At 56.5% G+C, this 24,036-nt stretch overlaps 1 protein-coding gene across 6 annotated transcripts in view; it reads right to left on the bottom strand.

The window, feature by feature from the left end:
• The window catches only part of LOC127467735 (ankyrin repeat and fibronectin type-III domain-containing protein 1-like), a 192,410-nt gene that overhangs the window by 5,371 nt on the left and 163,003 nt on the right, over positions 1-24,036 (bottom strand). For all 6 annotated transcript variants that reach the window (XM_051780018.1, XM_051780028.1, XM_051780035.1 and 3 more), the window contains 14 exons: positions 10,388-10,589; positions 9,875-10,082; positions 9,391-9,585; positions 9,004-9,117; positions 8,342-8,439; positions 6,689-6,779; positions 4,826-4,933; positions 4,474-4,573; positions 3,639-3,771; positions 2,766-2,885; positions 2,192-2,407; positions 1,679-1,845; positions 1,091-1,241; positions 188-356 (listed from right to left, as the gene is read on the bottom strand). In XM_051780018.1, coding sequence (XP_051635978.1) covers positions 188-356; positions 1,091-1,241; positions 1,679-1,845; positions 2,192-2,407; positions 2,766-2,885; positions 3,639-3,771; positions 4,474-4,573; positions 4,826-4,933; positions 6,689-6,779; positions 8,342-8,439; positions 9,004-9,117; positions 9,391-9,585; positions 9,875-10,082; positions 10,388-10,589 — 2,072 coding nt within the window. The remainder of the gene's footprint in view (positions 1-187; positions 357-1,090; positions 1,242-1,678; positions 1,846-2,191; positions 2,408-2,765; positions 2,886-3,638; positions 3,772-4,473; positions 4,574-4,825; positions 4,934-6,688; positions 6,780-8,341; positions 8,440-9,003; positions 9,118-9,390; positions 9,586-9,874; positions 10,083-10,387; positions 10,590-24,036) is intronic.

Genomic DNA, 24,036 nt, shown 5'->3' with positions numbered 1-24,036 from the left:
CTCTTCCCTATCAATCAACACAAGGAGGAGGCAATGCTGTCCACTAGTGCAGCCAGACAGCCCTCAGCACGTCCCTCCACTCCTCCTCTCCAGGGAGGTGAGGGAGCTCCAGCCCACCCCAGCTCTCAGAAGGTCTCAGGGGACAAGGAGGCCAGCAGGATTGGGTTTTGGCATCCCCTCTCCTCACCCAGCTCGAAGATCTGCAGCGGCAGTGTGAGGAAGCCAGAGCGAGGGGTGTAGGGGTTGTTCTGGCCTGGAGCAGTGCAGACATCGTCTGATGGAGGCAGCAGCAGCAGGAAGGAGACCTGATCCCCAAAGTCCAGCACTTCTTGGCTGTACAGACGGAAATCTTTGGCCTGCAAGAACACAGTGAAGGTAACAATGGCAAACATCACCTGGTGGGCCCTCTGCCAAGTCCTCATGCATAGAGGGACCACCTGCAGTCAGGGGACACTGCTGCTTCAGCACACAACCAGAGGCTCCTTGCTTCCAGTGTAATCTGCACTTCTCATTCCTCTCCATTCTCCTAAAAGTCTCCAAACTACTGGTTAAAGTTTCCATGACAGGGTCTTGGGGAAGAAGTGCCACACGATGATCTCAGTGCAGGGAGGTGACCTCATAGCTGCCCAGCCAGATGCATGTGCCTTGGCACTGGGGCTGCTGGGCACCTTCCCAGCAAATACTTGGCATGGTGGAAGAGGGTTTCTCCCCACACAGTCTGACCCCAGGGGCTGCAGCTCCAGCCCACCACTGACCAGGGGCCAGCCTGCTTCGGAGGAGCAGAGTTGGGCTGGTCTCATGCTGCCCAAGACTAAACCACGTGCAGGCAGTAATGCAAACCCAGATTCACTGTCCTTGCTTTGGAGGTACAGGTGAGGGCAAACAGCTCCTGGAGACACTGTCCCTGGGATGGCAGATGCTTCAGACTTGCCCATCACTCACCTTCTATTTGCACAGGACTAAAATGTCATGGGTGCTTCATTCAAGTGAGGAGGGCCTGGGGCAGAGGTTCCCCGCCTGCTGCAGTGACCAGCACATGCTCACAGCCCCTTCCCCTCCCTCCTCCCCACACCTCGGCACCTGCCTCTACCTCTTGCAATGGGATGTTGACCAGGGTCATCAGCTCCTTGATGGCCACTTGGAGCTCATGAAACAAGGGGTTCTGGGAGGTGTCAGCCTCTGGCTCTGCAGGAATGGACTCCTCCACGCTGGCCATTTTCTGCAGCCATTCCCACTCCTCCCTGGAGAAGGACAGAGACAGGCAGATGAAGGAGAGAGTAGCTCAGGCTGGACCTGGACACACAAGCTCTATGAGAGCTGTGTTTGTTCAGCTGTTCCTCTCCAAAAAGTGCAGCATCCCAAGGAAAGTGCAAGCTGTGGAGGTAGAGAGTGAACTTGGTTTGCACCAGCTCCAGGCTGAATCACAGAACCAAAGAATATCCTGAGTTTGCAAGGGACCCACAAGGATCATTGAGTCCTGCACAGCATAATCCCAGCAATCCCACCTTGTGCCTGAGAGTACTGCACGGCAGGCAGCGGGGATTAGAGGGAATATTACGCCGCTGCCAGGAACTTGGGAGCAGAAGCAGGAGGTGATGGTGCTGTCAGGCTGGATGGGACGGAGCAGCCTGGCTGCCCTGGCTGAGCTGCCCTGGCTGAGCTGCCATGCAAGCCCCACCTGGAGATGTTGGGGTTGGAGCGAATCTTGACGTGGCACAGGATGTTGGGGAGCTGCTCCGGTACCAGCACTCGGATCTGATCCACGGCACTGCAGAGCTTCAAGTAGCCCAGGTAGAGGCCCGGGGAGAGGGCATGGGTGCTCCTCTGGTGGTAAGCCAGTTTGTCCTGAGGAGAGAGGCACTGCTGGACTGAGCGAGCCCTCACAGCACAGCTCTCACCTGCCTCTGTGCTGATGCCATGGCACAGCCAGCCCAGATGGAGAAGAGGAGAGGCAGAGCAAGAAACCCAGTGCTGCCAGGGTGAATTCGGCACCAACCTGATGCCTCCCCTTGAAACAACAGGATTTTTGGAGGCTGGCTGGGCTGTGCTCCCTGTTTGCCGACAGCCAGGACCAGACCCTTGGTGGCCTGGGCTCTGCCATGACCTTTCCAGCCCGAGGGGGAGCAGGGAGCACTGGTGGTCCCCAGTGGAGCCCACTGCAATGCCCTGTCCCAAGGGCCCCGACACACACCTGGATGGAGATCAGCAGTGTGTCCAGAGCTGTGGGCTCCTCCGGGGAGGACACGGACTTGCGGCTGGTCTGCAGCTTGCAGATGGGAACCCAGCGGACACTCTCGAACGTCTGGTTGGTCTTCACCTCCTTCAGGGTGACAATGAGGATGTTGCCCTGCTTGTCTTTGACGGGCTCAAAGAAGATCTGGCCCAGGTCCTGAATGCCCAGCAGCCCCTGCAAAATGGGGTGGGAGGGCAGGAGAAAGCAGAGTGTCAGGGGACATCCTGGAGGCACAGTGCTTGTGGGTCTGCGCAGCTGGGATGTGACTGCAGCTGCTGGAAACCAGTCTGCCCAGCAAAGCACCCTGATGGCCCCCAGCCCCTCTGCATGAGACTGCCATGATGCCTGGCACCTCATTGTCCCACAGCCAGGGTGCTGCCAGGGAGGACAAGTCAGGGACATACAGTCCATGGACCAAGACGTGGGCAGGACCGGCAGACCCCAGGCTTGTCCTGGCTGTGCTGCTCCCAAGGAAGCCTGGCCCCCGGTGTCCCACCAGAAGGGTTTGTTCCCCAGCCAGGCTCACCCTCACCTGCATCTGTGAGATGGCCAGCAGCATCTTGAAGCGTGTCTGCAGGATGCAGGAGCAGGACGACTGGGACACAGTGACACACTGCCGCAGCCACAGGATCTCATCCCACATGCATGACACCTGCAGCACACAGCACACCAAGGGCTGTCACTGCCACAGACGGGTCACAACGAGGTGTTTGGGGGAAATTCATGTGCCTTTCTGGTTGAGCTGGGTTAGGAATGTGCATGGGCACACAGCACCTCTCAGCAGGGGTGCAAATACCCGTGCCACAGACATCCTGATACGCCTCCAGGGCCTGTACCAGGCCATGTCCACTCAGATATCCATCCTCCTCTAGGACCTTCAGTTTGAATAGAACTAGCCAAGGGAGTAAGGGAGAAGAAAGCCTTCTCCATCAGTAGATAAGAACCATCCAGCAAACTGTTTTGACCCTGAGCTGCCCACATACCCTTTCCCTAAGTCTGCTGACAGTGGAGGACCCAGCAGCAGCACCCTGCACCTCCTACAACAGAGGCAGAGTTGCTGTGGCAGGATGCTGAGGTGAAGCAGTTCAGCAGCTGAGAAGCCACTGCCATCCCTGTGGAGACACAGTGCCCACTCATCCCGGCACACAGCCTGCCTGGTGGGGCACTGGTCTGTCGCACACCTTTAGGTTTCCAGGGACTGGGATGAAATGCTGTTCCCTGGTGGTTTCCTGGTCTGTGCTGAACCCCAAGCATCAGGCCCATGGGCTGCCTGCACTGCCAAGCCCCAGAGCTTGGGCTGGGGGGGAAGCTGCTGCCAGCCAAAGGCATCAGTGGTTGCCTGATGCCCATTTGGGTCACCCTGACACTCCCAGCTCTCCCAGCACAGGGTCCCTGGGCCACCCACCTTGGTGAACCAGAGAAAATCTTGCATGAGCAGGCAGGAGTAGGTGTCATCAATCTCCACCACAGGGATCTGGTCTTCGTGGGTCACCAGGATGTTGTCATCCTTGTAGAAGATGGCTGTCAGGTAGAGGCCCCTGCATGGGAGGGAAGACACACTTCAGTGTCACCCCCAGCTTCCAGCTCCATCTCCCAAAGGGCCTCTCTCCTGAGGGAAGAGGAGATGCCCAGCCCCAGGTCTCCGCTTCCCTCCAACAGCCCATGGCAGCAGAGGCCCAGGGCCAGTATGGGAGCAGGAACGGCAGATGCCCTGGCCAGTATGGGAGCAGGAACAGCAGATGCCCTGGCCAGTATGGGAGCAGGAACAGCAGATGCCCTGGCCAGTATGGGAGCAGGAATGGCAGAGGCCCAGGGCCAGTATGGGAGCAGGAACGGCAGATGCCCTGGCTGATGCGCTCCTGGCACAGGGGAGGGTGATGGGGCCAGCGCAGTCCATGCAGGGGACACACTGGAGTGCCTGAAGGCCAAGCACAGGGGTGGGCAGTGGGAGGGTGCTAGGGTCTAGAGGAGGTGGTGCTGGGTGACACTGGGATGGTGCAGGGACCTGGGTACCAGCGCAGCTTGGCCAGTCCAGATGGAGATACCAAGGAGAACATTTCATCTCTGGGTCATGGGACTCATCTGCACTGACACCACCAGCTCTCTCCAGCTGAGGACACACATCTGAGCACCCTCAGCCCCCACCCTGCAGGCACAGCTCCTGGTGACACCCAGGATGGGCAGATCTACAACCCCACTGGGAGAAGGGCTCTCCACAACCCCATGCACCAGCCTCTCACCGCTTCAGCGTCTTGAGAAACTTGCTGCCGGGGTGGAAGAGGTGCTTGAGGCTCTTGGAGACCGAGTGCTTTCTGCTCTGGGGCTGGTTCTTGCAGGGCTCTGTGGAGCAGAGAGCAGAGGATGCTGCAGCAGGAGATGAGGAGTTGCAGTGGCAGCCTCTGGCATGGCACATCAACCCACTGGGAAGGCTCTGCCATGGTCTCTACTGCCTGAGCTGTCTCCCTGCTATGCTCATCCATGGCACAGAGCTATTCCTGGTACCACCCCAGCTCCGTGGCTCACACCACAACCCTGGGGGACTCAGCTGGACCCCCCACCCCAGCCTCCCTGCAGCACCATGCCTGAGCTCACCGTGGCAAATGCAGTGCTGGTGGACGGTCTTCACCTGGCCCAGAAGATGGTCCAGAGCTTCAGCCTGTCCCCTCCGCCGCGGGGCCCGGCCGTCGTACTCTCGCCAGTCTGTGGGGGGACAGACTGACATCACCCCTGGCACTCCTTGGCCTGGGGGAAAGCGGGGTTCCTATCCCCTCCTCCCACATCATCTGTGTCCCCCAGGCACAGCAGTTGTGGATGCTGGGCACCTCTGGGGGTGCTGGGATTCAGGAGATCTCCAGTTCTGTGCCACTCTTCCCAGGAACTCCCAGCTCTGCCCGGCTCCCCGTGACCACTGGCCAACCTGCAGCGTGGGAGGGACATGGCATAGGGAAGGAACAAGGTCCTGTCTGTTGCTGCTGCGCTTTACTGGCCTTAAAAAATAAAATTCTTTCCAGGGTCTTCCTCCAGGTCTTCCCCATTTTCTCCGGGCAAGTGCTGGGAGCTGGGCTCACCTCAGCAAACACATAAATAAGCTCCCTCCACCTCCACCCGTTGTGGGACAGCAGCAGGACCAGGAGTGGGGTCAGGGACCTGCTGGCTCTTCTCCCTCAACTTTACATTAATTGCTTTAAACACCCCCTGTGTCCTGCCCGTTGCTGTTTTCCATGGAAAGTTCAGCTCTGTTAACTTTGGCTGGGACTTGCCACTATTTTTAGTAGCTTTAAAAACACCCAGGGAGGTGCCTGACTATATTCTGCTGGGCCAAGGAGGGATCTCTACTGAAGGGAGAAATAGTAGTGGAGATAAAAATAAATAAACCCCACTCCTGTCTGATTCACTTCAGCCACACTCGATTGATGCTTCTGGGATCTCGGTCATGGGGAATGTGACCCACGTGGGGTAGCAAATGGGCTTTAAAGGGGGTGCAAACATGACAGGGACAGGGTAAAGCCCTGTCAGTGGGCTGTGCTGTGCCCTTGCTATGTGCATTCATAGACATGCAAATGGATTTTTGGCGGTTTCCATACCAGAGCTATGTGGATCTGCAGCCAGAGCTGCTCGTGGTGCTGCACATCTCTGACCATCGCTGTTCACCTCCACCTGCTCATGGTGCCCACCCCTGCTCCCTGGGCACCATGGTGGCAGGGAACATGTCCCCGCCACCTGCTCCTCGGGACAGGCTCAGCCTCCCCTGAGGCTGCTCCTTACTCATTCACAGCACTAGTCCTGACGGACCACCACACAGCAGGGACCTGTTTTGGGACCTGAGGCAAAGGGCAGAGGCATCCTGGAGCCCCTCAGCCCTGAACTTCACCACTTGGGCTGCTCCTTCCAGCTCAGTCCTCCTGGCCTGTCTCTGCCCAGCATTCCAGGGTGCCTTGTGTGACATTGGGTGGCTGTTCCTCACCACTTTTCCTGGTGCCAGCATGGGGAGGAGAGTGCTGACAGCCCAGAGCCGGTCTCTCTGGGGTTCGTGACCTCCATCCCAGCTAAGTGCCAGGGAATGAAGGTCCTTGGGGCTGGGCTGGATTGGGGAGAGCACGTGGTGGCACAGGGGGGGCTCCAGGCCACTGCCACACAGGACTGGGACACTCTGAGTCCTGGCTCTTGGCCACCTCCTTGGTCTGAAATGGCTCAGCCTTTCCCAGGTGGCAAGGAGAACTTAAGGTTGAAAAATTACTATTTGGCAAAGCACCTGATGGCTGGAGGCAGCATCCCAGACTCCCAGGCACAGCCTCCCTGCCTGGCCTGAGACCCCAAAATTCTGCCTCTGCTCCTGGGTCCACCAGCTCCCATCCTGGCAGCAAGAGAGACCCCTGGGTGGCACAGGGAGCTGCCACCTGCCCCACCCACCCTGCAGCCGGTGCTGCTCCCATGGGTGTTCCCAGTGGTACTTACTTGAAGGGATGGCACATGGGGGCACGGAGGCTTGGGGGGGACCCCAGCCCTTCATGTTGTAGGCAGACACCCGGACGTAGTACGCTGTGCCCTGCAAGGAGGGAGGCCCCACTCAGCACACAGGCACCCCTCCCAGCTCCGTGTGCCAGGGCAGGAGGGTTCTCCCCCGCCCAGTACCCCAGTATTCCACGAGGAGCACTGAACTGGAAGCCCACAGCCCAGGTCACAGACTCTTACCTGATCCTCCTGTACATAGCCCTTGTTATCAGACACTAGAGAATCCCCGTGGCCCAAGTGGGAGGGTTTAGGAGGGGCAAAGGAAGGACTGGCCATTGCAAATGCTCCTTGCCAGAGGTGCTCCAGCCCCACAGACATGGGGCTTCTGTAGGTTGGGGTGCTGCCGTGCCTCTGGGATGTGCAGGGATCTGGCCCCTGGAAACAGGGAGCTGGCCAAGCACTGTCAAGGGCTTGTGGCACTGTGACAGTGATTAAAGCCTCTGATTAAAGCCCAGCCAAGCTGCCAGATGTTGCCAGGCCTCCAGGCACTCATGGAAGCAGACAGGAGCCCGGGAAGCAGCTCTGAGAGTGTGATTGATGGGCTCAGACCAGCTCCTTGCAGCAACATGGCTCCAGGCTCTGCTCGAGCCCCCTCCTGCCACACACCAGGGCAGCTCTCCCACCCCAACAGCTCCTGAGCTCCAGCACTGCCGCCTTGGCTAAGCCCCTCTCACTCACCAAGGGCATTCCCCGCTCCTCGAGCCAGTGGTCTCTACCTGCCCACCCCTGGTGAGGGTGACCCCACCCATCCCAGCATCTCCCCGTGTTCCCATCCTGAGCTCCATCCCACCACAGTTCCCAAGCCTGCCCCTTCTCCCCGCTGCTGGCCCAGTGCGTGCTGGAGACGGGACGGCAGCCCCGGGGAGGGGACAGCTGACAGGCAGCGTGGTTCTTGCGGTTCTCAGGGAGATAAAACAGCGGGGAGTCACAGTCCCACCAGCCCATGACCTTGCCGAGCTCCCGGACATGGAGACGGGGCCAGTCCCCCCCTCGGTGAGCGACAGGGCTGGTGTGAGGGGTTGGACTGTGCAGGTGGCAGGGGAACGAGCCACTGATTTATTGTACAGGAAGAGCCCGGGTGGAGACGGGAGCCGGGTGGGGGACGGAGGATAAATCAGGCACAAGCTGAATGGGCCCATTCTGCCTGTCACTGCCCAGGCACCCTGTGCAGGGGGGTTCCCTGCTCCCAGTGGCTGCAGCCGTGCAGGGACAGACAGTTGCCTCTCCCAGCCCCGCACTCTCAGCTCTGCCCAGGCTGTGCCCGTGGAACGCATCATGCCACAATCTTATTGTTTCTGCTCGGGATGATCATAGAAAAAAGAATTCTAAAGGTTGCAAAAAGGCCTGTAAGATCACCGAGTCCAACCATTCTCCCAGCACTGCCAAGGCCATCATTAAACCATGTCCCCAGGTGCCACATCCAAATGGCTTTTGAACACTTCCAGGGATGATAACTCCCTGGGCAGCCCATTCCAATGCCTCCCCGCTATAGCTTCAGGGAATGACCCTGTGGGCTGCCCCGTGGCCAGTGGCTTTTCCCAGCTGTGGGCTCTCCCCCTGCAGCCCTGATCCCTGTGGGGGCTCCCCAGGGCTCACCGACACCAGCCCCTGGATGGTGAAGTTCAGGTTGTTCAGTTTGTCAATCACAGCCTCCCCCAGCGGCGGCGAGAAGGTGGAGGAGCAGCTCCACTCCACTGCAAGAGAGAGACCCCAAGGTGTCACATGGCCCCAGAGCAGGGACAGGCCACCAGGCACGTCACTGGTGGCAGCTGAAGAGGGACCCACGGGCAGCACAGAAGCTGGGGGCAGCGGAATGAAGGCAGGGAAAAGGGGGATTCCCAATGGGGGGAGTGTCACGGGGACCTGTGGTTCTACTCACAAAACCACATTAGATGGGGTCAGCACCTTTAATTTATGGGCCAGAAGTGGGGAATGGAAGAAATCCTCCCAGAAGTTAAAAGCATCTATTTCAAGTGGGTGAGGGGCTCAGGAGAGGCAGCACAGCAAAGCCCTCCCAGTGTGCAGGATGAGGGGGCAGCAAACAAGTGGCACCCTGAGTTTTGCCTTGCTGCAGGGTGGTATTTGGTTTAGGTCAGAGCATTTGGTTGGTGGCCAGGCTGTCCTGCAGCCCTGGCTCCTCCTGTGCTCAAGTACAAAAGTGGCCAAGGGCTCTGCCATGCTGACGTGGGGCATGAGGGGTGCCAGGCACTGCCGTGGCTGTGGCCCCCCTGCACTGCTGCAAGGATCCTGGTCCTTACCTTTGTACTTGGTGACAACGGCCGAGTTGACGCTCAGGGGCTCCCAGAAGGTCACCTGCACCGAGGAGCTGCTGGCCACTGAGAGGTGGACATTGGTGGGGGCGTCTGGCACTCCTGGGGACAGAGAGCACAGGGACCACTACAGCGAGGACAGTCACTCTGCCCCCCTCAGTGTCCCTCTTGGGCCTCCCCCCCGTCCCAGGGACATACTCCCTGAATGGAACACATTCTCCCCGCCACGCACCCATACTGTGAGCCCTGGTTACAAGGAGTGGGGACATTGATGGGTGCTGGCACAGCCCCGTGCCCGGACCACGCACAGCCCTGCTCCTTCCCCCAGTGCAGGGGCTGCCCCCAGGGCCCCCCAGCCCTCCTGTGGGCACTCACGGGCGTGCTCAAACCCTGCCTTCATGCGCTTGTAAAGCCGGAACCGCCACTCCCAGGCCTTGAGTTGCTTCTCCTTCTCGGAGCAGTCGGTGTTGGGCGCCTCGTTCACCACCTGCGCCGTCAGCTCGTTGACACGCTGCTCCGCCTCCCGCACCAGCGTGGAGAGGTGCAGGGAGCGGCTCTCTAGGCTCACGACTGTGGGGAGGGGGGCACGGCCGTGGGTCCCAGGAGGAGAGACAGGAGAAAGGAGGAGAAGGTGCTTAGGACAAGCCCCGGCTCTGCTGGTAACGAATCCCCACTCCCAGATGCCATCCTCCCCTTGGTGTCCCAGTCCTGGGGTCCACTTGAGTGCATGGCCCTGCTACAGCCTGCACCAGAACCCAACGACCACTTCCCCACCCATACCCCACTGCCTGAGGTGCCCTGTTCCACCAGGCTGGAGACTCAGGTGATGGGCACAGCACTGCTCCCTGTCCCAACTCACAGTGTGGACTCTCCTTTGCTCCCGCCTGCAGCAGGGCCCTGGCGATGGGAGTATTGTTGGTCATGATAGCGATGTCCAGGGGCAGGAGCCCCTCACTGTTGGGGGTGTTGAGGTCCAGCTCCTCGGGGCTATACTGCTTCAGCAGCTCCTGGACCCTGTCGAGGTCCTGCAGCTCCACAGCCTCGAAGAGGGCAGCATTGCTCTGGAACTGGGTGAAAGGAGAAACACAGGTGGGCTGAAAATGGGGCACCTTCCTCCACCCCACCTCTCACCAGCACCTCATGAACCCAATCAGGGAGAGGGTGCCCTTGTCTCAGAGGCTTGGGAGCATCATCTCTTTGCAAACACATCTGGATGGTGCCAAGCAAACCAGCTCCAGCTGAACTTGCTTCAGGGTGGCTTCACTTAACACACTCTGGGGCTTCTGCCTAGGTGACAGCATCACCCACACACAGACCCTCTGCCCCCATGGAGCCCCTGTCCCCCTCTGGATGGAGCCCAGCAGGCACTGACCAGGTAGGACTTGCGGAGCTTCTCCTTCTCGCCACGTCCCACCAGGCTGCCCTCGTCGAAGGACATGTAGTTGACGCGGAATTTCCCCGACAGGTTCCGGTAGAGCCTCTTGGCCGCGTTGGGCGAGGAAGGGCCTGGCGGCTTCCTGGCCTGTGCCAGCTGCAGGTCCCGCATCTGCTGCGTCATTTTAGGAGAGGATGACCTGGGAAAAAGCAAGGAGGCGTGGGGAGATGAGGCACGGAGGGTGTGCCAGAAGGGCAGAGGCACATCTGCAGCGTCGGGACCGGGACACAAATCAGGAGAGCCAGAGCAGTGCTGGGTAGCACCAGTGTGAGTGCCTGCAAGCTGGAGCCAGTGCCAGCAATGCCCTCCTCCATCTGTTATCACCTGAGGCAGGGCTGTTTCTCCTCCTCTCCACTGCTGCTGGCCCTGCAGGTGTCTCAAGGGGCTCATAGGAACCCTGCAGGTGAGACCTTTCCTTCCAGACCCAAACTGAGATGCCCAAAGCAACCTCAGGCTGCTCAGCCCTGCCACTGGTCTGGATCCACTACAGCAGGGCAATCTATCCTTACTCCCAGTCCCTAGCATTCAGCTCCTACAGAGACAGGTTGCCCCATCCAGGGCTGCCCAGACCCCTGTGGCAGTAGAGGCTGCATGGAGTGACAGTCCTCAGCTCTGTGCTGGGTGACCACTGTCCACCACACCATTGGCTTGGGATGGCCTTGTGCACCCTCTCCATGTCCATCGTAGCAGGAACCCACATCCTGCACTTATCACCATCCCTCAACCCTTTCTGGTACATGACTTTCCTCAGGGTTGTTATTCCAGCAAAGGGTACCCTCTGAAATTGAAGCGGGAGCAGGGAACGGACAAAAGGCCACTTCCAATGTCATCAAGACAATGCCAGGTCCTGATGGGACCAGTGACCCCAGTGTCCTTCTCATCAAGAGACCCAGGCTCCACAGCTGCTCCTCACCTTCTCCATCCACATTGATTGTGCTACAAAACCTTTTCTTCACTATGATTAGAGAATCACAGACTAGTTTGGGCTAGAAGGGACCTAGAAGATCATTTAGTTTCAACCTTCTGCTGTGGGTAGGGACATGATTTTGATTGCTGCTTTCAATAGCCATCATAAATATCTACAAGTCACTAGGAAAGCCAGTGTCTTTTCTGGGGCTTCCCAGAGTGGGAGCTGCCCCTCTCCCTGCAGCCAGGACCCTCTTGTCTCCATCAAGACCTCATCCCACCAGGGAAAGTCTCTAGCTTTGGTGTGAGCATGGCCTCATTGCTGTGTGGGGCTTTCACCCATAAGTCATCTTTTACAGCATGGAGGGTTTCCACTGGCATAAAACATCTGATCCCCTTCTTGCTGGAGCCCTGGCACACTTCCTAGACAAGGAGCATCAGGTCTAAAGAGCATTTAGCATGAATTAATACAGCTTCTCTCAGTTTTGACCCCATACCCCTGTGTATAAGGACAGATATTTGGGGGCAAGGTCTTCCCTGAATTGCTTTATTGGTTAAATATCAAGTGTGATAAAAGCATGACATTTGGCTGAAGGTCATACCAAAAAGGCTGTGCCTGTGGTGATGATGTTTATAAAGCCATCATCAGGAGACAGGATATTAATAACCACCTCGCTCCGCGCTCTCCGTCGTCCTGATTTCAGATGAGGCACTGTGGGCTGCAGAAAGACTTCAATGATTATAACCTTTTATTGCTGTGATATTTAAGAGTGGAAAACGCTGGGGAGGTTGGCTCCTGGCAATCATTCATCTCACCAGCTTTAGCCTATGGATTTAGAGGTCTCCACTGTGGCCCAAGCCACGGTGTCAAGTTGCTGCCCTGGGTTGTTCCAGCACTGGATGTTATTTGAACAGAGGCTTTTATGGATCAGACAGTGAACACCAACCACACCAACCAATCGGCCATCGGCAAAAGCAGCCATGCAGAGCTGGGTGAGTTCGGTGCAGCAGGGTCCTGCTGGTTCTGGGGGGGAGGAAGGGATCAGCACCCACCAGGAGGGTCTCACCACAGGGCAAGAGACCTGCACAATGCAGGGAAGGGCTGGAGAACTGGCCCTGGGCTCTCCTGGGCCTTCCCAGCTCCTTACACAGAGTCCTCAGATTGCAGCCTGAGCACATCGTGCTTCATCATGGACATGGAGCAGCTCCTGGCACGGCCACTCCTGAAGTCTCCTCATGCCAAGGGCTCACACATGGCACATAAAACCTTCTACAGATGGCAAGGACAAGATCCCAGAGATCACAGGAGCGGGAAAGTATCACACAGCCCTGCTGTCACTGGTGGACAGAGATTACGGGAAAAACCACCCGTACCTGAGCCAGCAGAGTGTTCTGGCAGGAAGAGGCAGCCAGGAAGGCAGGTCTGACCCTCGGGCAAAGCCTGAGACACAAAGTGTTGCCTGATATATTAAGGAAAGAGAAATAATTGATTCGAGAGGTTCTCCAGCAAAACCTTGCCCTTTCTATTGTGTTTAAGAGTTTCCTGCTGCCCAGGTCCTCTTCTCTCAACCTCCAGCTGTTGCTCAAGGGTGAAGATGTTGAGGCTACTCAACAAGATGTCTAATTCCACTGCGTCTCCCCTTCATCTGAGGAGGCAACTATGCTCTTCCCTCTATGGAAGTTGAAGGAGATCGTGTTGTAACAGATCCCTGTTCCATCCATGCCTGCAGAATCAGGGGTTTAAAATGAAATGGTGCTTTGGAGCAAAAGCCTTTTTTCCTGCCAATTAAAATACATGGCAAAACGACCCAGTACAGGCAGACTTCACAACTGGGTGGAAGCTCTCTCAGAGAGGGTAGAAACTGAGGTGACATAGAAATTTCTCCCTGTTTTCCCTCCTCTGATTTGCTTTTAATGAGAAGTAAAGAGATGAAAATTATTCAGCACTCAGGAGTGAACATCTATCTATATTAGACCAGCTGCCCCAGAGATAAAAGAGTTTCCTGTCCTGTGGTTATGAGTCATCTGGACTCAGTGAAATAGTCTTGATTTATCTAGAGCTAAACTTTGCCCTGGAGCAACTGATAGCTGAAAACAACACCCACAGATGTCCTGCCCTCGGGGGCCAACCAGCCAACATCAGCTCACCCATGGCAAAGCCCCATCCTGCAGAGAGGTGTGGGAGGAGATCCCACCTGCTCTGCCTTTAGAGTCTCAGTGCAGCCAAACTAAATTTATCTCAGCCTCAATCAGTTTCTGTTGCTAATTATTGTCCTACCTTCTGCAGAGAGGGGACAGGTGCTTTGCCTGCCCCAGCAGTTCAGTTCTCTGGCCATGGGGTGTGTTTGTGACCATCAGGGAGGTGGTGTGGACATCAGGTCTGCACTGCCATAAAACCACATACCAGCAAAAGTCCAACACCCTCTCCATGGAAGAGGCTGAGGTTCTGTGGAGGGATGTGATAGGGCCTCTCAGACAAGAGAGACACTGAGGGGCTGGAGCGTGTCCAGAGAAGGGAATGGAGCTGGGGAAGGGGCTGGAGCAGCAGGAGCAGCTGAGGGAGCTGGGGGAGCTCAGCCTGGAGAAAAGGAGGCTCAGGGGGGACCTTCTCCCTCTCTCCAACTCCCCGACAGGAGAGGGGAGCAGAGGGGATCAGGCTCCCAAAGAACAAGTGACAGGACAAGAGGAAATGGCCTCAAGTTGTGCCAGGGGAGGTTTAGGTTGGATATTGGGAAAATTTCTTCACAGAAAGGGTGGTCAGGCCCTGGCACAGCTGCTCAGAGCAGTGGTGGAGTCCCCATCCCTGGAGGCATTTAAATGCTGTGTAGATGAGACACTTGGGAACATGGGTCAGTGGTGGCCTTGGCAGTGCTGGGGGAATGGTTGGACTCAATGATCTTAAAGATCTTTTCCAACCTTTGTGATTCCGTGATTCTGTCTCATAAAGCAATGCAATAGAGGTAGTTTTCTCTTTTTTTAAAGCACATGAGGATGGATGTGCATAAGGCACCCTCATTTTCTCCCTCCTCCTGCATCAAACACAACCAAATCCACTGGGTAGTTCATAATGTTATGGTTTCTGAATATTCTGGGTTGTAATGGTTCTAACACTGCAGAACTTGGCCTAGTAAACAGTGTTAATAATTGTTGTAATTCCACGATTTTCAGTGCATTTTGGTGAAGGGTGTAGCCTCTCTAAGTCTCCAGCAGAGAACCAGTCCCTGTAAGACACATCTGGTCTGTCCCACTGGCAGAGTCCAGAGACCAGGCTGGCAGAAGGAGCCCAGCAGGTACCTGGCCAGGCAGGGAATGACCATCCTGCCCAGAGGACACCAGACTAGACATAAGGAAGAAATTTTTTATGCTGAGATTGGTCAGGCCCTGGCACAGGTTGCCCAGAGAAGCTGTGGCTGCCCCTGGATCCCTGGAAGTGTCCAAGGCCAGGCTGGATGGGACTTGGATCAGCCTGGGCTAGTGGAAGGTGTCCTGCCCATGGCAGGGTGGTAGGATGAGATAAATGATCTTGAAGGTTCCTTCCAACCCAAAAGAATCTATGATTGTACGATGGGGCTGGTGGGGACCACAGTGGCCATCCCACACCACCTCCCACCAGTGGGAGCCCGGGCTGTGAACAGGCTCATGTGCAGGCAATGCTGCTGCTGGTGGCAATGACCTTCCAGCCAAAACCTGAGGCTGCCTGGTCCCTGCTGCCCTCCATGCTGGCTGTGGAAAGGATTAGCTCATGGGTGCCTGCCCACGGAGGCAGTGAGAGGGCAGATTCCAGGCTGCAGATATGAGCTCAGTGCTGCACTCTGGTCCTTGGGGTCAGTGTGGGTGGTTGTCCCTTCAGGGAGCTGCTCCCCACTATCTGCAGCCCGATGCAGCAAAGAGCAAAGCAGCAGGGCTCTGTGCATGAGAAAAAGAGTCTGAATGATGGAGAATGAAAGGTGCTGATGCTGGCGTGGGGAGGAGAAGAAGGACTGGGACCTTGCAGATCCTGTAGCCTTGTGGTGCCATAAATATCAGTTGTCCATTAGCACAAGCTGCCAGGGATGCTCTCCTGAACCGTGGTCCAATGTAGTCCATAGGGTTATCCAAGAAACAGGCAAAGGACAGGAGAAGCCAGTTATCAGGGAGAGACAACCCAACCTAGCCAAGCTCATCCTTGTGCACGCAGAAATTCATGTGCCATGGCACTGAACACTCTACAGAAGAGCCCAACACAGAGAGCAGCTCCTCTCCAGTAACAGGGACACGAATCAGAAGTGCAGTGTCCAGCATGAAGAGGAGCTGCTGATGCACTTGTATTTTCCACTCTTTTTGCCCAAGTATAAGCAATTTTTCATGACTGGCAAAATAGAGACTGGATCTAAAGTGGAACACAAGTAAGGGAGCCCTTCCAAAGAGTGGGATTTCATAACCCACCAAAAGGCACACTCAAAACTAGGACCAAATGCCATGCTCAGCATCCCTGCGAGGCAGCAGGGCTCACTGGAGCAGCAGGCACACCAGTTACCCACCCTGGGGTGTGTGGACCACCAAGGTATTTATTTAGGTATTGTGCAGTGACCCAGCCATACAGAGATGGAGCAAAACCCTCCTGCTCCACAGAAACATCTGTGTGCCTAGAAAATGCACTTGCTTATTGAAACCTGGGTCCAGAGAAAGGCACCAAAGCAGACTTTGTTTGTTTCCTCCAGCTTTTCTCTTTTCTCCCCACTTGGCAAACCCACTGGGTTTTGTTTTGAGTGGAGCCGAAGCGAGCATGCCTCTTTTGTTTAGCAATAACAACTAACTTATATAGATGCTGCTCCTGCCAGGACATTTTTGTTTGAGCTCCAGAAGCCCAGTGCTGTTAAAGCCTGATGCCTGGAGGAGCTCAGTGTGGTTCAAGGCTCTGGGGTCAGTGTAGAACCTCCCGAGCATCAGTGCTGGTACAGCTGCGGGTCATCTGTGCCGTCTCCACTGCGGGCACACCACGGTGCATCTCTGCTGCTCGAGCAGCTCGTGATCCAAGGGAGCAGAGAACAGACCCCGTGGACACACAGCCCACCACGTCATGGCATGGCACTGGAGTGGAAAGCTGACTTCCAGGACCCAAATGAAAAGCACATCCTGGGTGAGATCTGCAACATCCACCCATGCCCAGCGCCTTGCAGCTCTGCAGGGGATGACGCGGAGGATTCCCCCTCGGGAGCAGGGCGGGGTCAGAGCCGTGCTGCACCATCCCCAAATCAGAAGAATTTGCATCCCCTGGGGAGTGCTTGTGCTGGGAGCGGATGGTAAGGACCTCCCAGGTCCAGTCCTCACTCAGCCATGGCAGAAGGGACTCACCCAGGCCGGATAAACAATATCCCGCTGGGAGTTGGTGGTGTCCTCCCGAGGCACGGCCATGTCCCCCGGTCTGCCACAGCAGGGAAGAGCCTGCCTGCACAGCTCATCCCCACTGCACCTCCCTCTTAAATCACAGCCTGAATCTGGGAAAGATGGGGAATTCAGGGCTCAGAGAGGTTCAGAGTCAGCCAAGAAGATCACTCGCTGACAGTCTCCCATAAAACACTCCATGCTGCAGGCCCAGCAGCACCTTTGGGGGAGGAAGGGAGCAGAGAGGCTCGAGCAAATTCTGCTGCAACACAATAATGCTGCTGCTTCTTGCTTTTCTTTTGCTTTATTTTTTTAATTAAACATCCCAATGTTCAAAAGTGAGCCCAGAAGGACCTTGTGGCTCAACTCCATTTAAAATATACCCAAAATAAGACTTTCAGTTCCTGGGTCCCGTGTGACATCTGCCATCAGGGTCAGGGCTGCTGTCAGGCACACAATGCCATCATGAAGTGTCACTGTCCTGGCTGTGCCCACACAGGGCATCCCTCCTGCACACACTCCTCAAGCAGCACTGCCAGGACACGAGGGCACCTCTCCTTGGGGCCTGAGGGACAGGGCACAATGACTGGCTCCCCAGCCAAGGCAGGTGATGCTGCCAGCACCATCAGCCTCTGAGCACCAGCCTTGGGCTGCTGTAAGGGGGCACTGGTGGGCACAGCCTGGCTCTGGGCATCCCAGCCTGGCTCCAGGCACTCAAACCATCCTTTGAGGGAGGGGATTCAACATCTCAAAGCCTCACACAGACTCTATCCACAAATCTGGGTCAGGAAGGAGATGCTGGAGGCTTCTGCAACCAGTCCAGCTCCCCTGGCTTTAATGTTTTCACAACGATTTACCCCAGCAGAACTTCTGGGTGACCTGCCCAGACGGTCCCACCTAGAAAATCCACTTTCCTAATTCTGCACACCCAAATTCCAGGGGGATGGAGCCAAGTGGGTCTGTGCATTATGGACTGACGGTGTCTCTGCCCAGAGGGGTTTGGGAGCCTCTGCTCAGGCTGCAGCATCCCTGTGTGATTCACACATGTACCTAGCCATCTCCCAGTACCAAAAGCCCACGGTCCCTTCCCACAGTGCAGGCACTGGGCATGGCTCAGCCCTGGGCTCCCACCTCCCGGTCAGGGCAAATCCTCCTCGCTGCCTCCCCACAAAGCCAGCCTTTAATTGCTGCTTGACATTAAGTATCTGAGCAAGGAAGTCTTGGGTAAATGTTCTTGCTATGGGAACACACAGTGCTGAGTCTCTTTAATTACATTGTTTTTGTTTGGCTTTTTTTATTAGTTGTGCTGCGGCTTCCCCTCCCTGACAGGCCAGCGGAGCGCACGCTAAATAAGGCCGGGTTTAAAGCCCGTCGTGAAACCCGACCCGCGGCACCAGACTGGCTGGACGCGGTGCAAGCCAGGGTTACGCGGGACACGCATTCCAGCCGCCGCGGTCCAGCTCCGGCCCTGCGCTCCCCCCGTCCTGCTCAGGCATCGAAGCCACTCCGAGCACAACCGCCACGCTCCAGACCACCTCTGCAGCCTCGTCCTCCCCTGCTAGGAACAGCCTAAGCCCGGGCCCCACGCCGCCCCATTTCCATCGTACCCATCACTTCCACACTGACCCACATCCCCGTGGTACCCACCGACTCCGCCTCCATCATACTCATCACCTCCGTGCCGGTCCCCATCCCAAACTGCCCTGCCCCACACCTGCTCAGCCCACCTCCAGGCTGCCCCTCGGGGCCAAAGAGCCTTCTTCCCACCAGCCACACTGCTTTCATCTTCCTCTGCCCTCCTTGTTATTTTAAAGGCATTCCAGAGGATGCTGTCAGGCTTGGATGTGGTTTGGTTGGGTTGTTTGTTTTCGTACTGGAGGTTTTATGATCGCATTGGGAACAAGCCCTAATTGAGCTGCAATTCGAATTGCAGTCCGTGGGTATTTGTTTCATTTTTGGAAGGGCTCAAACGACTGTTCAGCTTAGCTGGAGAACGCATTCAGTTTTAACTGGAACCTGATGGAGACAGGATGGAGCAGGACAGGCTGTCCTGAGCTGTGACCGAAGCTCCTGGGGAAGCCCAATGTGGCCACCCCGGTGCCAGGTACGCACGGCAGCAACAGGCAGCTCTGGTTGTGACCATAGCTCTGCGACCACCCAAAAACCCTGGCACTGTCAGGGAGGAGGCAGATGGAGCCAGAATTCCGGCACCAAGAGCCAAGCGTGCAGCCCTGGAGCCTGGCTCCACAGGGGCTTGCAGCCACCCTGCAAAACCCTGACCCCTGCAAAACTCTATGCCCTGCAAAACCCTGCCTTCTGCAAGGCCCTGTTCCCCCAAAATCCCTGTCCCCCCAAAATCCCTGTCCCACCAAAATCCCTGTCCCCTCCAAACCCCTGTCCTCTCCAAACCCCTGTCCCCTCCAAATCTCTGTCCCCTGAAAACCCCTGTCCCCTGACAACCTGCATCCTGCAAACCCCTGCACCCTGCAAATCTCCTCACTGCAGGGTTTGTGACCTTGTGCTTGCCCGGCCCACGAAAAAAGGAAGCTCAGCACCACCACCTGCTGCTCCTCACTGGGTCAGGAGCTGCCTCCAGACCGGACCTGCTTGCAGGGAACAGGCAGCAGAAATGGGCAGGACCTAAAGGTCAGTGCCCAAGCTGCCCTTCACGGGACCTACATTGGTGTCACCTTCTGCTGACCGTGTCCAACACCAGAATTAGTGTTCAGGCTCAACACCCAAAATGTGCCCGATGCTTCTGGCACAGGCGACCAGCTGGACCTTTGCAGGTAGGGACAGATGGACAGACAGGTTTCCAAAGCACAGAGGGAACAGAGAGCACCTGCTCTGCTCCGCTCCCTTCCTTCCAGGATCTCACAAGCTCAGATGCTGGAGCAGGTCAGCGGAGCTCTGAAGACACCTCTGACGTGCTGGCACCATCCCAGCTAAATCAGACTTCCGTGTGTGAAAGGGGATGAGCAGTGGGGACTCGCTGCCCCTCTGTCAGGAAGAAATCCTATCCCGGCCTGGCCTGCCAGGAACGAGCAGTGTTCTGTGCCACAGCTGCATGTGTGCAAACCCTGCTCCAGGGATCAAATGCACAAGCTGAGTCATACGACGCCTGGGCTCAAAGATCACTAGAGGCAAAAGGAGGGAGAAAAAATATCCCTCTGGGTTCACAGGGGCCCAGTTTGGATCCAAGCAGAGCAGAAGGTGGATGTTCAGCGTGGGGATGCCCAGGGCCCAGCTGCCATGGTGGGAGGAGTGAGAAGGGACGTAAGGTCACATCGTCCAAGCCTGGTCCTGTCCCCTTCCTGGGGCCTGGACACACACTTTTGGTAAGGGAGCAGAGCAATTCCATGGGAGCAAGTCCATGGGGCCAGAGGCTGTCCCAATGAGATACATGACCCTGGGGGCTGGGATGGCACTGCCCCAGCTCCTCTGGGGGCTGCTGCCATGTACTTGCACTCCAGTGGAATGTCCAGGACCTCCCGGGGCCAGGAAGAAGCACTCACCTGTCTTCCCTCAAGATGGCTTGAGCTTGTGCAAGAGGGATGTTGTGTGTTTGATGATGGCCCCACCTCAGGGTACCATCCCACACTGCCACCTCCTCACCCCCACTGACACCCACCAGGACTGTCTCCTCTGCATCCATCTCCCTATCCTAGGATGGTGGGAGTCCACACCCAGGCCCTTCACTCTGGTTCAAAGGTTGGCTCAGCTCCTTGTTCTGCTGGAAACAGGGCTAGTGAGAGCCGCATCGCTGCTGCCTGGCTCTGGGGCTGCAGCTCGCCCTGGCATGGAGGCACAGCTACACGTGGTGAGGGCTGAGACCTGCAGACTCATCACAGCAGTGGGAGGCAATGGATTTGCACCCAGACCTGCAGAGACAACCAAATCCTTTAACCTCCTGCGCCACCTGGTGCCACCAGGAAGAATGTGCCAGTGGGATCCCGGCTCTTATCAGAAATCACCTCTTCTCCAAAACCATCAAACAGTAGAAAAATGGCCCAAGAAGGACTTCTGGAGGTCTCCTGAGCTCACTTCCCCATGCCTATGGCTGGGCTCCATCCTCAGCCACCTACATCTCACCTGCTCTTCTCAGTCCTCCAGAAGACTTCCCCATTCCACCACCGGGATGTTCCTTCTGGTGGAAACCCACCTTCAGTCCATCATCCCACCCAAGCCACGCAGCTAGACAGGCCCAAGCCTCGTGACAGAAACCAGGCTGAAGACTTCCAGAGCTGCACCCAAAGGAGTTACCAAAGGCAGCCCACAGACATTGATCTCAGCAGGGAGGAGGAGACAACGGCCAAGACACAATGGAAGAGCAGACAAACGCACACACCCGGCTCCAGAGCTGCTGCCCAGCTGGTAAATGTTACTGGAGTCAGAACCCCCCTTTCCCACTGGAAAGAAACAGCAGGAGCCATCCAGCAGTGCTGGGCATGCTGGCCACTACCCACACACTGTCCCTGGCACTGCCACCAAGAGCAGCCACCCCCCAGTGGGGATCTCCTCGGACCACTGCTGGCATGTCCCAGCCTGGCAAAGCCCTTGTTTGGCACAGCTTCATGCAAGGATTTGCTCCTGCCTTGCACAGGGCCAGCTCCCTGTCCAGCACCCACTGGGGTCTTCTCTGACCCACCCATTCCACCATGGTGCCCTGGCTGCTGGTCTCGTGCCAGCACCACCCAACTCCTGCAGAACACCAGAGGAGCTGGGGCACTGCCACCCAACTGCAACAGCACTCACACGTGCCAGAGCTGACCTTCCCTCCATGCATCTCCATGGAGTCAGCATCCAAAGCCTGCAGTCCAAGGGAAGAAGTCAGTTTTTCTCAACATTTTGTTAGAAAACACCCCACAAGTGCTAAAGTGTTCTTTTAACAGCGCTAGCTGGGGAAACGGCACCACCAGCCAGGCCTCTTTCCAGCTGGGGTTTGCCTGCTCCTTCATCAGATGTGAGCTTTCCCAGCCCATGGCACAAAAGCAGAAAGCTTTGAGATACCACCATGTGGAAAAGCCCCAGCTGAGGATAACAGAGCTTGTGGAGGAACTGCCAGAGCCCTCAGAACACCAAATAGAAGAGATTTCCACCCTGATATGAAAGAGCAGCTTTGAAAACCACAGGGATGACAAGGTCAAACTTCTGACCATCGGGACATGCCCTTCATGGACTTGATGATCTTGAAAGTCTTTTCCAACCATAACGATCATATGACTGTGTCTATCCATGCATGGGTGTGATGTGCTGCTGAGCACACCCAAGGGACAGGGAGGCCTGCAAATATCCTTTCCCAGGTCTCACAGGATATGGGAGCACTGGGAAATGATTTCAGCATTCTCCTCACCTAGAGACCTGCCCAAGCTGACCTGAGCTCTGCTCCTTGCTCTGCCACTGAGGGGAGAGGCAGGGGATGCCCACAGCCAGTGCCTCAGTTTCCACATGGGCAGTGGAGACAAAGACGATGTTGCTTTTGGTGAAGTGCTTTGAGATTTGTCATTGAGGAGCAGTTTGGGCTCCTTCAGCCACCACCCCTGACCTGGACTCATGTGGGCAAGGGGGTGTCCCTAGAGAAGGGGACAGGAGGTGCTCTGTGCAGCTGGTGAGCAGTGGGAGCAGTGGCCAGAGTCTCTTTGTGGATGGGGACATCAGCAGCTGGCCCCCAAGAGCTCCTCCGGGCATGCCCAACCATGCTTTCCAGTGGCTAACCTGTTTGACCAAATCCGTGTGGATTTCCAGCAGGAATGCATCATCCCTGCCAAATTTCAAGTCTTTTTTTCAAAGAGGAGACACCAGAAGTCCTCAAACAAAGAGAGAGGAGGAAGGAAAAAAAAAAGAAATTGGCAAAGCTACCATTTTTCCTCAACTTTCTGCTGAAACTTGGGAAAAATAGAGGAAAAAAAAGGAGAGAGAAAGTTCAGCCTGAGGCAGAGAAGCACAGAACAATCCAGCCCGAACAGTTAAAGCCTGGCAAAGGTAAAAGCAAAGAAACTTCCACTGGGAAGTGTTATACGGCCTTACCAAGGCTGGCTGCTGGTTCCATCCATGGTGCCCTCCTCATCCCTCCATGCAGCACCCAGGGATGACTTCCCTGCAGCATGGAAGAGCAAGGGTGGAGGTGGCCCTGGAGATGGGAGGCAGCAGTGGGGAGTGAGAGGAGACTGCTCTGACCCTAGCACCTCAGAGATCTCCTAAAGCACCTGGAAGATCCCTGCTCACACAGTTACACTGAGCAGGAACTTTGAGCCACACACAACCAGGCTGGGCTCCTCCATCAGCAAGAGGCTGGGAAACATCTTACAGAGCTGGTGGCCCTACCACTTGGTGGGTGCTGCTGTCTCCCTCCTCCCCCTCATCATGCCCTGAACAGCAAGACAAAGGGTGGAAACACCCTCACGCTCCTCAGACACCCTGCTCTTCCCAGCATGTTCCTCCCCTGCTTCTCCTGCCTGCTGCAAGACACTTTCCTCCAGACCAAGATGCCCATGGACCCAGAAAACCCCTTTATGTGCCCACTGCTTCCTGTCACTTGCTGGCCTAGGATGCCACAGCTCATCCCTGTGTTAACACGGGTGGCTCAGGCTGCAATCACAGCTTCACATTTACTGAGCCAACAAGCCTCCAGCCCTGAGGGCCTCTCTTCCTCCATTATCCCAGTTTTTCCAGTGACAGACCAAACAACCTGGTGTGGATGCATGCAAAGCTAGCAAGTGTGAACTACAGGAAAAGTGTGGGAGCAGGACAAGGCAGGGGGATTTAACTCTCTCCCAGATCACCTGGGTGACTCTGAGCAGGTCACTAAAGACCTGGTGCTGCAATGGGGTGCCCACCATGCCCCTGAGACCAGGGAGAGCAGCAGTTATGGCAGCACAGTCCCAGTGCTGACAGAGACAGCTCTGTCCATCTGCTGGGGGTTCCACCTGGGGTGAAGAGTGGCTGCTCACGCAGCAGACACCCTGAGTTATAGAATCATAAAGTATCCAGAGTTGGAAGGGACCCACAAAAATCACAAGTCCAACTCTTGGCCCTGCATCAGGGCACCAGACACCCCAACAATCCCACCATGGCCCTGAGAGCATTGTCCAAACACTCCTTGAGCTCTGGCAGCCTTGGGGCTGTGACCACTGCCCTGGGGAGCCTGTACCAGTGCCCTATGCAGTCCCCCTCTAGGGAAAGAACCTTCTCCTAAAATCCAGCCTAACCCTCCCCTGACACAGCTCCAGCTGTTCCCTCGGGTCCCGTTGCTGGTCACAGAGAGCAGAGATCAGCACCTGCCTCTCTGCTTCAGAAGGATGAACTGAGCATGTCAG

Source organism: Manacus candei, unplaced genomic scaffold (genome assembly GCF_025592945.1).
Source record: "Manacus candei isolate 608988 ecotype Guabito, Panama unplaced genomic scaffold, ASM2559294v1 h1tg000002l, whole genome shotgun sequence".
Lineage (NCBI taxonomy): Eukaryota > Metazoa > Chordata > Aves > Passeriformes > Pipridae > Manacus > Manacus candei.
The sequence above is the reverse complement of the archived record's forward strand: the minus strand, read 5'-3'. Positions and strand labels throughout refer to the sequence as shown.